The sequence below is a fragment of the Chinchilla lanigera genome, unplaced genomic scaffold (assembly GCF_000276665.1).
Source record: "Chinchilla lanigera isolate Chin_1 unplaced genomic scaffold, ChiLan1.0 scaffold00031, whole genome shotgun sequence".
NCBI classification, from domain to species: Eukaryota; Metazoa; Chordata; class Mammalia; order Rodentia; family Chinchillidae; genus Chinchilla; species Chinchilla lanigera.
In genome coordinates this window covers 22,906,628-22,920,290 of record NW_004955432.1, presented here as the reverse complement: position 1 = coordinate 22,920,290, position 13,663 = coordinate 22,906,628, and the positions used below count along the sequence as shown (strand labels likewise).

Below are 13,663 nucleotides of genomic sequence, written 5' to 3'. Positions count from 1 at the left end.
GAGCAGTGATAATAAATTTAAACTGCAGATGCCCACACAAAGGTTTCAGAGATGACTGGTCTTCTCATATTTAATCTACTTTGCGCTGTGAAAGAAAATGAACCTGGATTTACCTCCTGCCTTTATCAACGGTGGGTACAAGACTTCAACAAGCTGCCCATCTCACTGATTCTGTTTTTCTCCTAAAAAATTGAGACGGCCATTTCTGTCTTGCTTAACTCGGAACACTACCAGGTGGAGAAAGTGAAAAGATGTACATTCAAATCCGTAAGTCACCCGGTCATAGCAACACTATTGTTCCTGGCACTCTCAGGCAGCACGTGGTAGGCCTCCTCACAGTTCTTTCTCTACAGCTGAATGTCGGAGCGCTCTGAAAACTGAATGGCCGTGTAACTGATTTAGCCCAGGAGCACCGATGCCTGATTTTCACAGGAACTGTTTATCTGTAGGGACCAACGCCGAGTTTCCTTCTTATGTAGTATTTGATTTCCTTACCATACTGATTTATGTCTAAAAATTCATCTCTTCTCTTTATCCTAATAAAGTATTCCGATAATCTAATTTGAGGTGATTGGCTCTTCCCAAACACGCTTGCTCGATTTTGTAGCCCCCTACGTCACTTCACATTTCTGTCTCACTATCCTTTGCAGTGAGGCCTGAGAATTTCCATTATCAACTGATGACTGATTTCTAAACAGAATTTCCAGCTACTCCCCATGGGTGTTAACTGTTTACGGTGATGCCATTCTTAATGTGTCTGCCTTGTTCCCCCGCCCCAGCCCTTCTTGTGAAACTGAATCTTAATAGGATCCAACTGATAAGTTCTATTACTGTATCCAAAAGGCCAATCTACAAATATGTTCTTCTTTGAAAATACAATTTGTTTGTATAATTTTCTCACAATACTTAACACTAGATGAGGTTTCTCATGTTCAATTTGGCTGGGATTTTCAGACCTTTTCTTTTCTTTTTTTCTTTGGTCTTTTTGAGACAGGGTCTCACTATGCAGTTCAGGCTGGCCTTGAGCTCACTTTGTAGCCCAGGCTGGCCTCGAACTCAAAATGATCCTCCTGCCTCGGCCTCCCAAGGGCTGGGATTACAAGGGTGCACCACCACACTCAGCTCTCTTTTTCATGTTTGGACGAAAATTTCTTTTGTCTCTCTTGGATAGAATGTCTATAGACAACAATGAACTCAAGCCAGAGGGATCACGGCTCTCTCTCACCTACTACCCCTCTCAGTGGAGTGCGGTATGTGTTCACATATCCAAATACAGTTGTTGGTACCGGTGTGTCATCTACACTTATGAGTAAGGGTGGATCCTTCAAGGTATAAACAGTAAATTATGTAAGTGAACCCATTATTCATTCTCTAAAGAAAAATTTCAAAATGACGATAAACCTATCCATCACCTTGGACTCCATCTCTGTCAGTTTGTTTTTACTCCACCCATTATGCGCTGTTCCCTCCCTTCCTGCACAGAGCTGGCTTCTTGCTGGGTTACAGAAGGGCAGGAAAGGGAAGGAGCAGATTACAAAATGAAAATGGAAGTGGAAAAGATAAACAGAGTGGAAAGGATTAAAAGACACTTGTTTGTGAGACTAAACAGAGCAGGGATGAACTAGGAAAAAATTATCAGAAGATTCTAATATTTATTATTTTGTTTTTCCATGAGAGAAAAATTCCTACGTTGGGTTTGTTTTGCTTAAATTAACATTGGCAGAGTTTCAGAGCACATGTGGTCTAATGCTCCACAGTCTTGGGTTTTTCCTTAATTACATTTCCCCCGTGAGCCCACCACTTACCATCTCTTCACTCAGGACCCTTGCTCACGTTGCTATCTGAGCTGTTCGTGCCTTGGCTCAACCCTTATCTGACTCATAAGGTTACCCACGACTGCTCCACCCCACAGACCTCTCCTTTCTGAAAAATCACCAGCAACCGCCATACGCTGCTGTTGTTCTTCCCACCAGAAAACATGCTTCTCCAGGGTAAGGCACCACCATTAGTGCCCCCTCTCCTTCAAGAGGACAGAGTATCTGTGGAGCGCGACTTTCAGCCTTATCCCGACGTCCATCTACCAGGCACTTTTCCAATCATAACAATGCTACACTGCTCACTAAAAACTAGGCCCCCACGGCCACTGCTCTTGCTCTGAAATGCGTGCCTCTGTACATGGCCAGCGGAGCTCCAACTGTAGCTCCCAGCCAACGCTCCCCACAAGGACACCAAGAAGCAGTAACCAGAGTCCAGCACCAGGCCTAGTCGCACTCTATACATTTGTCTTTTTGGCTTTGGACGCGGCAGCACCATGGTGACACCGACACTGCTGGGGACTGGAGTGCCTAACTAATTACCCCTCTTAGCAATGGGCCATCACAGAAAACAGGAATAGACATGTGCAGATTCTATTAATTCACCGGGAGTACTCAGGGCAAAAAACAGGTTAGCACATTTTTATGTTCTTAGGAAATATGTCAAAGAAAGAAAATTACTTACTGCCTTCCCATGTGCAATGCAGAAGATTCAAAGCCCCTTCGACCCTCTTCCAGTGTGCGAGATGAAAGAAGGCATACGCTATCGCTTCGCTGTCTCCTCTCTTCAGGATATGTTCTGGGGGTAGGATTAAGCTTTTCATTTCTAGTAGGTACTGAAATAAAAATGGCAGGAGACAGATGTGTTAATACGTAGGAATCTGGAATTCAATATTGAAATAGGTTAATTTCCCTAAAGCCACCATTTGTAAGCATTTCATAAAATCCAAAACCTCCTTACTGCATTTGAAGGCAATTACTGAAGCGTACCGCAATCCGAAGTTTGCTGACAGACGCTTAGCCTTGTACTCGTTTCCTACGGTGGAGATGAGAGGCTTGCAGGCCAAGGTACCCCAGTCAAAGAAATTAATACAGACTCAAACAGAATAAAGAAAAATATCAAAGACACAATAATTTGACCTAATTTTATAGCCAAAATGAAAATATGTAAAGTGAAACACGGAGGTCTAGAAGCTATACGACTGAGCCAACTGCACAGGAGAGATGTCAGATTGAGCAGCACTGCCCATCATTCTCTTCTTTACAGACCCAGGAGGAGGGCTTCACCCTGTGCCCGGAGCCACGCAGAGCAGCTCAGAGGCAGCGGGAGGAAGGGAGGCAGCCCGCGCACAGGGAGACTCAAGCCGGGAGCAGTGCCGAGCCTGGACTGCAATGTTCCTTCACATCCTTTGCAGAGGACTCAGGGTGCCCATGAGTTTACACCTCTGCGTGCCTACTTTTCTACAAAGAGAGAAAAGTACGGGGCAAGAACAGGCACCAATGGGGCCTGAGGGAAGACTAAGTTTTCACCTGTATTATTTCACATTTACTATAGAAATGAAGCACATTTAGAAAGGTATTTGGTATCTGCAAGCACTACCACTCCCTGCTGGGTAGCAGTCACCTGGTGTGCCGTTCCGCACTATCTCCCTTCTCTGATACAACCCAGCACAGCACCACATCACCACAACAACCACCACCATGGACAACTGTCCCCACAACCCCAGTAACTCCTTCATAACAAAGACAGGCGGCCAAGAAGGGATGCGCTCAGTTAACCTGTGATAAAAACACAACAAAAGGAAGTGAAAAATCTTACTGCCAGAAATAACTGTGGCTTGTTTTGACAGTGGGAAGTTATGAAAGAGGGTGACACACAGATAGGGATTATTGCACAACTATGTTCCTTCATCTAGTGGAGGGTTCACTCCCTTTGGGCATCACCCCGTTGCCGTAAGCCTCCTCTCCTGGTGGTGCACTCGGGATCGGGGTGACAGCCCAGCGGGAGCTTCTTGGCTCAGAAGTGGAAACTTCTCCAAATCTGGGTCTGACATTACAAGAAACCATCAAGCCCTGGTGTCAAACCAGGAAAAGGAGGAGAGCAGGAGAGAGGCCCCCCCTAGTGGCCAGCAGGAGACACACAGTCACTACACTTGGAACTGGGACAGAAAGGCCGCTTGGTAGAAAGATCTCATAGAAGGGTGCTGCGGTTTACACCCGGATGTCCCGAGCCCAATCGCATGAGCTCACACATGGGGCTCTGGGGAGGTGACTGGCCAGGGACACTCGTGAGCGGGTCAGTCCGCCGATGGAGTTTATAGCCAAGTGGGCTGTTCAGGGGTGGAGCCTGATGGGAGAGGAGGTGGGTTAACGGGGTTGTGACCTGGAAGAGCGTGTCCCCTCCCCTTTTCCTCCCTGTGCTCTCTGCTCCCCAAGCTCTCCTCCGCTATGCCCCTTTGCCATGAGACCTCACAGGAGCCAGCAGGCCATGCGTGGAACCATGGGCCAAAGCAACCCTGTCCTTTAAATTGTGAGTATCAGGTACGGCAGCTCGGTGAAAAGCAAGTGGCCAAGACAACGGACTCCTTCCAGACCGGTCCATAAAAGGCATTTACTGTTTTGATGACGACCCTTTAAGCTTAAGTTCCAGAAGAACTTTTTGGTTACTTGCCTCTTTTGATCCTATAAGCTATTCCTCTCCTCCTGCATCTTATATTAAAATAGGCAGGATAAAAATATTTTGGGAAGTGTAATGACAGACGATTACCTAGACCCTAACCAGCACTATATTTATAGTGAATATCAACCACATTATAAATATAAAAGGTAGATTTTGTGCTCAGATACCTGGCTGATGATATTTTACCTCATAAGAAGCCATTACAATGTGTATTGGTACTGCAGTGAGGGTCTCAGAATCTGCAGCCATGAGAAAGATCTACTGTATAACTTATAAAAGGTTATTAACTGTATTATTTTAGAGTAAGTTAGAGAAGACAGACCATTTGATGACCCTTAATCATCAGTAAAACAAAGAAGTAAAGATTTTTGAGTCCTACAAGATTTTGATTGAGTTTCTAATCACTGATCATAGCCACCCTGCCTATCACATAGATAACTTTTTAAATAAGGATCATGCTGTATGAATTTGGAAACATACAAAAAATGAAAACAACTAGCTCATGTATCCCAGGTATACTGAACTCTCTTTAAGGCCCTAAGAATCAGAAAATATTGGGAAAGAAGTACAAATTACTATTCCTTTTATTTCTATGACCAGGAAAGGCTTTCAGCGTTGTCTCACAGTGACCGTTCATCCTGACATGGTAGCTGAATTGTACTGAGAAACCCCTGGCGGCTAGCAGAGGTGCTCCCTGGGGGTCCGCGCAGTCAAGGAGGCACGGCCTCGGGGGCTCTCCCGGCGGCTGACCATCCCTTTCTGGCACTGCTCCTCTGTTCTGCTCCACACCCACCAAGACTAAGCAGCTTTGCTCTGCCACACACTTCCGCCATATTTCTGCCTTAGAGACAGCTAACTCTGGACTGAATTCTCCCCAAGCTGTGAGCTTTTCTCCTTGAAGCTGTGAGTGCCAGGTACTGTGTCCGGCAACGGGAAAGCTGACCAGTACATTCACTAGGCATTTTCCCTTGGCCTAAAGGACTGGTAGGAATCGGCAACAGAGGAAGAGGGCCTGGGAGCCAGCCACATGTGCGGGTGGAGAACAAGCCAGGAGCAGGTGTGTCGGAGACAGCCCGGTGGAGGCGCTCGGAAAACGACAACAGAATGATCCTGTAGACATGCACCGCCCCTGTCCGATGAGGTATCCTTTGCCAAAAGGGTACTCAAATTAAAATTAAAGTCAAATAGAGCAAAAACTTCAGTTCTTCCATCCCACTCACCATGTTTCAAGTACTAGAGTGCTACGTGGAAGGACTGGTACTGGACAAAGTAGAGACCCTTTCCATCAAAACAGAAAGTTCTTCAGGACACATTGCCATAGGCAGTGGTTTCTGAACTTCAAATAACTGGACCAAATTCCAACATGAAAAAATTCTGCAGATTTCTATGACAGGAGTCCTTAGTCCAGTACCTACTGATTGAGAGTACACAGTATGGCAAAAACTACAACAAATAAAGCACTGCTTTTATCTATCCACAGGGCGTCTATACACAGCTGGAAAACAGTAGCACACATGTGGCTGAGACATACGGCTTATCCATCCCGCAGGCCGAATGAGACGCCCATGGCTTCAGAGTTGTCACCCCCAGCAGCAAGTGCAGACTGTGAGGCAAGTCTTCATTTCTCCTCTGAGCTCCCTGGTCTTTCCATACACATGCTTTCCACATACGCCTTATACTTAGCTACCGTTATCTTTTTCTTAGCTGAATCAACAGCATGAACCCTGTCATCTTTATCTTAATCTTCCCTACTATCCCTCCTACAGTTTAGTACTTTCTACAAGGTAATATATATATATATATACACATTATACATAGAATACATATGTACTAATGAAATTGAAACTTTTCTTCTCAAGAGCACACTCAAAATTAGAAACCCTGACCTAGCGGGCCTCATGGGAGCCGCCCAAGCAGCCCAGCGAAGACACTCCACTCTGCCCGGCACCGTGTCTATCTTACGGCAGAAGGAGGCTGTGCCTGGAAAGGAGATTTATGCTCCTTCACAGTTCCAAGCAGAACGCTGGCTCTGCGCAGATGACGACGGCTAATAACAGCAAAGTGCTGTGTTTTTGGCCATGCTTAAAATGGTTGGCAAGACCACCTCTCAACATGTGCAACATCTAAATTAGAAAGGCATGGAACAACATTTCACATCCTACTTGTCAAGAGAACAATAAATGGAAGAGGGCAGATCCCTATCCACAAGTATGCAGAAGTCAATTAGGATAACTGCAGCTCGCAAATCAGAGAACATGCTCTGCCCGTGCGTTCACAACTTGGACCCTCTCAGCTAAGCCAGTGCTCCATGCTAGCTCGCGTGTGTCCTGCCTCGATCTTCCTCCCCAGATCCTCAGTCCCACTGATCGAAGTGCAGTACTTGTAAAGGCTTCAGAAGCAACTTTTCAAAATCTATTTATGTTGAATCTAGTTCCTTACGCACAATACAAGAGAATACAAGCCAGGACATACAAAGAAGAGCAGAGTGCAGTGCCTTTGTGTATGAGCAGTGTGACACTGTGGCTGACCTGTGAGGGAGAGTCGGGAGGAGACTTGGTCCATCAGAGGCTGCCCCAGGAAACTGCTAAGGTCTCTTCTGTGAGGGTTTTACAATTCTATAATAATGTAGCTGTGTGTGCTGGCACATGCTTATAGTCCCTGAACTCTGGAAGGCTGAGGCAGGAAGACTGAACCTTCAAGCCCAGTCTAGGCAACTTAGTGACTTGAGACCTTGTCTCAAAATAAGATGACATTAAAAAGGGCTGGGGATGTAGCTCAGGGCAAAGGCTATGGTCCCCAAGACCACACACACACACACACACACACACACACACACACACACACACACACCTTTAACAATTTGAGTGAAAATGACTCAGTTATCCTTCTCATAGATATTAATGCCAAGCAATTAATTCATAGCCTTTTGGAATTTTTAATACCAACAACAGCCCAAATCACAAAAGTCATCTACAAAAATATAGGAATAAACAAACTGTGAAAGAACAGAGAAATTAAATTATAGCACAATGAGATGATGGCTATCAAGTTTCTCCCAAAAACCAGGCAGTGGAAGAATGTTTATTAAGATGGAAAATGTTCATGATTCACTGCTAAGTGAAAAACAATTACTGTACTATACATACCAGATTATTTTGATAATATATACAGTCATTAAAAACATTAAAAGGTCACAGATTGAATGTTGACTATGCCAAATAATTGATTTTATGCAAGAATAAGAATCTTTTGTGCTCTTCCTGTGCTTTCCAAGTTTTCTGTAATAAGCACTTTTTGTGTGTATGCGTATAAGTACAAATGTAACACAAACCTATTTTCTTTTCCTTTTTTCAGTACTGAAAATTGAACCTAGGGCCGTCACACTGAGTTACACTCCCAGCCATTTAAGAGTTTAAGTTTACTCACTAAGCTGCTAAGTTGCCCAGGCTAGGCTCAGGCTTGCGATCCTTCTGCCTCAGCTTCCCAGAGCACTGGGATTATAGATGCATACTACCATGCCTGGCTCACACATCTACTTCCAGAATGACATCAAAAACAGCCAAGTATCCTGGTGTAGCCGCACAGGCCTATAACCTCAGCCACTAAGGAGTGTGAGGCAGATGAACTCCAAGTTCGAAGCCAGCCTGGGCGACTCAGGGAGATCCTGCTTCAAAATTAAAATTTTATAATGGCTATTGCTATAGCTCAGAGGTAAAGCATTTACCTAGCCTGTACAAGGCCCTGGGTTCAACCCTCAGTACCACACATACACACACGAAAACACAATACACAAAACGTCAAGGGTAAGCAGGCATACTAATGTTTGCATGTCTACAAGTGGCTCTGATAAATGACTCTAAACCCAGAGACTATGTCTTTTAAAAAATCAGCAAAGTGTTCAGAGAACAAAACTAGTGCTACTTGGAGAAGAGGCTATGTTTTGAATTTCAATATCACCTACTGCTTGGACTCACTAAGGCACATACGCAAAGCACAGGAAGAGAGGAGTAACTGAGACTTGTGTCCTGCAGGCCAGGTGGTGGTGGAATGAAGTGCCTGTCACCCCAGTTCCTGGCCTCACCCCCCTCGCATCTGCCATCTGCCACTGCGCACTGCTGCTTGGGATCATGCTCCATTACAAAGCTATGTGATTCTGAACACTTTATTTAAAATCACTGAACCTCAGTTTTTCTATCTACTAAAAAAGAGCAACAAAAACAGTTTTTGCTGATTCCAAATTTTAAAGACTAAATAATATATAAAGCACTCACATAATAACTAGTACAAAATATTCACTGAAGAGAAGCCATTTTTGCTGACCAAAATGAAATGTTCACATATACACATGAGTTTGTGTTTGCCCTATAGACAACCCGATCAGTTTCTAGGTAAGACACATGGGCAGTCTCATCCCAGGAGAACAGCTGAGGAAAACTGACTGCTGGGGTCACCAACCAATCAACATGGAAATAAGCAAACGCAAAGCTGAATGAGCAAAGTAACCTGGTGACACGTAGCATCACTCAGGGATCCTCATCAGAAGGACTTGCTTCTTCCTGGTTTGCTATCTATTCATCACTTCCTTTGTTTCATTTGAAAAATATGCAAGCATCCACACAGGATATCCCAAGGCACGATATGGGAGCATGTACGGTGTGCACAAGGACACAGATACGGAGCACACAGTTTATCCCAAAGATACAAACATGAATCAGGTTAGTTCCCTACCTTGAAGCTCCACAGTCTGGGAGTGGGAGAGCAACAGTAAGTATAGGTAGAGAAGTAATAACATTCAACATGATGAATGCCTTGGTGAGAACACTAAATACTCACTTAGGCCTACAGTAGCAAATACAGGGCACTGTACCTAAGAAGGCATCACAGAAAAAGGATGATATGAGAAAATCTGACTAAATGAACAAGAGTGCACCCTATAAAGATGGGGGGCACTCCAGAGCAGGAGCAAGGTCCAAAACAAGGACATAAAATGATTGTAACTTGGCGAAACGTGAGTACTATCGTGACAGGAACTGCCAACACTGGTAAGGCAGTACCACATGCCACACATTACCTCTGACTCTTCGAGGGTGCCGACAGTATTATTTCTACTTCCCAGATGGGAAAATGGAGGCTTGGGTGGGTAAGCAGTTTGCCTGAATGTGGAAGAACCTGCACTGGACCTCAAGCTTTCCGACACTCTTTGAGGAAAGAAAGCAGTAAAGGTAGGCTGTGAAAGGCCTCCCACGACCCGCTCCATGGTGCGCACTTTACCTCAAGTAACTTCATGGTTTTCAAACTTTTAGATGTGAAATATCTTGTTCGGACACTTAAAATAGAGTATGTGAAAGTGATAAAAGTTCGGGTATCTGGGGGGGTCACAGAGAGACCTGAGGAACCCTCAGGAAAAGAAGCATAGCAGTGGGAAGGTAACCAGAGCAACTTGAAAGGCCTGCACAACATCCCTGGCGGGACGGCCTGAGGGCGAGAGGTTCCAGGTCTGGGGGCTGAGGGAGACTCGAGAAACATACACACGTGGGTGTTCCGGGACAGGCCAGAGCTGCACTGTGAGGGCCCGTAAGTTCTTGAGCTCTGGGACAGGAGAGGGCTCCTCCTAAGACCAACATCAAGGGGTGGGTAGAAAAGGAAAGGGCATGGGAGGTGAGCACCCGGAGTTCAGGAGGACACAGAGAAAGGCTGAGGAGCTGAGACGGCCTTACAACACAAAACATTGCCAGCGGCTGGGGGGGGGTGTCTCAGTGGTCCCTATGCTTAGCATAGGTAAGTGTGAGTGTGTGTGAGTGTGTGTGTGCACATGTGCACGTGCAAAGTAGCAGGCCAGTCACAGACCAAATCCTGCAGAGAGAGGAAACAGGACGGAGTGTGAGAAGGGGCCAGAGGATCTGGCGGCCTAGGTGGGAGTGACCTTGGTAGGGATGATCTTGGCAGCAGTGTTTTTTACTAAAGGAAGAGACTTAGCAACTTTCCATTCCTGAGAAATGTGGCCTACAATCTGGTTTCTATTCATTTCCTGTGGGTCATATTTCTACAATACATTCTCATTACTCTAACCCAAAAAAGTTCTGGAACACAATATGACCCAATTCAAAGAAACTTATATTGAAATAATACTTCTGAAATGTGCCATTGATATACAATATCATAGATAATCTGCCAGGGTAGTTTGAATTTCTGCATCCATGCTTCACGCATTTTTTCAGTGCTAAAACTCACTACACATTGTTTCCTAAATTGGATTAAAAAGCAATTTTATACTCTGTCAATCAGCTTTACCAAGACATAAAGGCAGGACTGCTTTAGTGTTTGCATGAAATAGAATTTCCATCACTATTACAATGTCCCATAGATACTCCATGAGCATATGCAATTACCACAATACTTTCCTTCATAAACCTCTTGAAATCACCATGGAATTAGTTTCTAGATTAACATTAGATGAGTTTTTAAAAAAAATTTTAATGGGAATGCATTTCTATTAAAACATTCTTAATTCTTTCCTCCTTGCTTTCTCACGACTTTTGACTCTTAGACCTATAATGTAGGTCTATAATGACCTTGTAGGTCTATAATGTAGGTCTATAATGAAGGTCTATAATGACCTTCCAACATCTTGTAGTTTAGCTTCCCAATTAAATATCCTGACCATTCCAGGCCATTCTGATAAAATGAGTCAGGAGCATGGCAACCCGCCTTCCCTCAGTGCAAGTATGGACTGCCTGCGCTGCCTTCACTGTCCTCTGGGTGGGCCCAGTGAGAGGAGTATAGGGCTCAGCGGCTGGTGCTGGCGATTTCTGGGAAAAGGTTTACAGTGTGAAGGTAACAGGAACAACGTGAAAAGCCTGCACGACCTCCCTGGAGGACGGTCAAGGGCAGCAGGTACCAGGTCTGGAGCCTGAGAGGGAAGTCTCCACTGGTGCTGGTTATTTCTCTTGATTTTTTTCCTTTGACAGCCTCATATAACAGAGAGGCACCCCAACTTGCTGGAGATGGCCCTGGTTTCCCAGCCCTCTCCTAGCTGCTCAGAATGGGTGTGGGGCGTCCTGTTTGCTGAGTGGGCACTCAGGAGCTTGGACTTCTTCCGCAGTGGTGGGCCGTCAGAGTTCTCTGTTATTTTCAGAACTGTAAGCAGAGTTGCTCAGGAGTGCTGGGTGCTGTGGTTTAGATCTTAAACGCCCCTCAGAGGCCTGTGCAGTAGAAGTTTGGTCCCCAGGCTGTGACTACACGGACAAGCAGTGGAGCCCTTAAGCAGCAGGGAGGCTGGCAGAAGAGAGGGAGGCCCCGGGGCTGTGCCCACGGAGGGAACATAGGGGTGCCGCCCCTGCCTGTTTCTCTGCTTCCTGGCTGCCAGGCCGCGAGCAGCTTCCTCCTCCGCATGTCCTCGCCGTGCTGTGCTACCACAGGCTCAAGGCCACAGACCAAGTGACCACGGACTGCAACACCCGAAACTGTGAGCCAAAATAAAGTTTCTTCTTTGCAAGGTGATGATGGCAGGTATTTTGTCACAGTGATGGAAAGCTAACGACACTGAGCTACCAGATGTTTTGCTGTAAGTTCAACCAGAAAGGGTTTCCTTGTGTTAGTTTATTAAAGTCTGCACGAGGAGTGAAAGAACAGTTTTGGTAGAAGTAAAAGCTAAAATACTGTGAGTGATCTAAGCACGAGCTGGCCAGTAGGAGACTGGGCTGGTGAGGCAGAGGACCTGGGACGTAGGTGCCCTTCTTGATGATACTGATGAGGCCAGGCTTTCTCATCAGGTGGGCTCATTCCGAGGACCACCATTCCCAAGGTTTTCAGAGTTGAACAAGCGATTTGGGCCTTCTGTATACAGTCAGGCTACTTCCACAGTGCCGACACTTACAGAATGTTTGTAACAGCAAGGCACTGGATCTGGCTTCCTGGAATTACAGAGCTCCCAGGTTATCTACCCAAGGTCGCGTGTGAGCTGGCTGCTTCCTTCTATGGGTCCTGCAGCGTGCTACCTTTCACAGGGGCAATGCCTGGACACTCCTTGAGAGTGTGGGTCATGCTATGACCACTGTCCCAGGGGCTGACACACAGGCTGTGCTCGGTGAGTGACGCACAGTGCATTCCTGGCATGAAAGGTGGCTCTGTTTCAGAAACAGACACCTAGAAAAATACAGTGGCTGATGGGTAGCTGCAAGAAAAGTATCCTCTCCATGATGAAGTAAAGCTGGGGGGATGCCTCCTGGTAATTCTGCTAGGGTAGAGTAACACTGATTAAATAAAGGCAGTTCAAACATTGACAGGAGACCCAGCAAGGTATATAGCTGCCAGCTGAGGAAAGTTAAAAAAAAGAAAGCATTCCTCTTCTGGGGACATGAGAGCTCTTCTCTCTGATTATGACAATGAAACCAAGACTGAAAGTACAGGGCAGAGAGCAGAGAGCTGATGAGCTACGAAGACTCAGAGACTCCAAAACTGCGAGTCCTGAACTAAAAGAAGCATCTGATGACCTTCCAATAGGTCTCTTATCTCCTGAGTGATGCTGGGCATTGCAGGTCCTGCTGGATATGGAGCCTCACCTGACAGCCTAACTCCAGTTGGTAGAAGCATCCGCCTGACTGAAACAAATGACTGCTTGCTTCTTCATAAGCATAAGAAGAAAGGATTCGAGAAGAGTCAAAACTGGGAACACTTTGCCAGGGAAGTCAGTGCGGGTAGGTTAGTGTGGGTGACAATTAACGTTGCCCTACCATCTGCTGACTCTGGGAAATCTGCATCACACTGCAGAAAGACGGGGTGGCTTCGTCTCCATGAGAGGAGGAAACGCTCTGGTTTGGATCTGGACCGTCCCCAGAGGCCCAAGTGGCCAGGCTTGGTCCCCGGCTTGGCACTACCAGGAGGGCGGCAAGTTGCAGAGGAGGGGCTCGTGGGGGCTTTAGGTTATGGGGTCCTGTCCGTGGGGGGAGCTGGGGGCCCTGCCCCTTTCCTGTCTCGTTCACAGCTGCCACACAGTGAGTGCTCTGCCTCCCGCTGCTGCCATGCTGCGCTGCCTCACCACAGCCCGAACGCAGCGGGCCGGCCCACCAGGACCACACCTCCCACCCGCGGTCCCAAACACACGGCCCACCAGGACCACACCTCCCATCCACGGTCCCAAACACACGGCCCACCAGCACCGCACCTCCCA

General features: G+C 46.3%; 1 protein-coding gene across 8 annotated transcripts in view; it reads right to left on the bottom strand.

Moving 5' to 3' along the window:
* The window catches only part of St7 (suppression of tumorigenicity 7), a 271,419-nt gene that overhangs the window by 16,873 nt on the left and 240,883 nt on the right, over positions 1–13,663 (bottom strand). For all 8 annotated transcript variants that reach the window (XM_013515988.1, XM_013515985.1, XM_005388126.2 and 5 more), the window contains one exon: positions 2,500–2,650. In XM_013515988.1, coding sequence (XP_013371442.1) covers positions 2,500–2,650 — 151 coding nt within the window. The remainder of the gene's footprint in view (positions 1–2,499; positions 2,651–13,663) is intronic.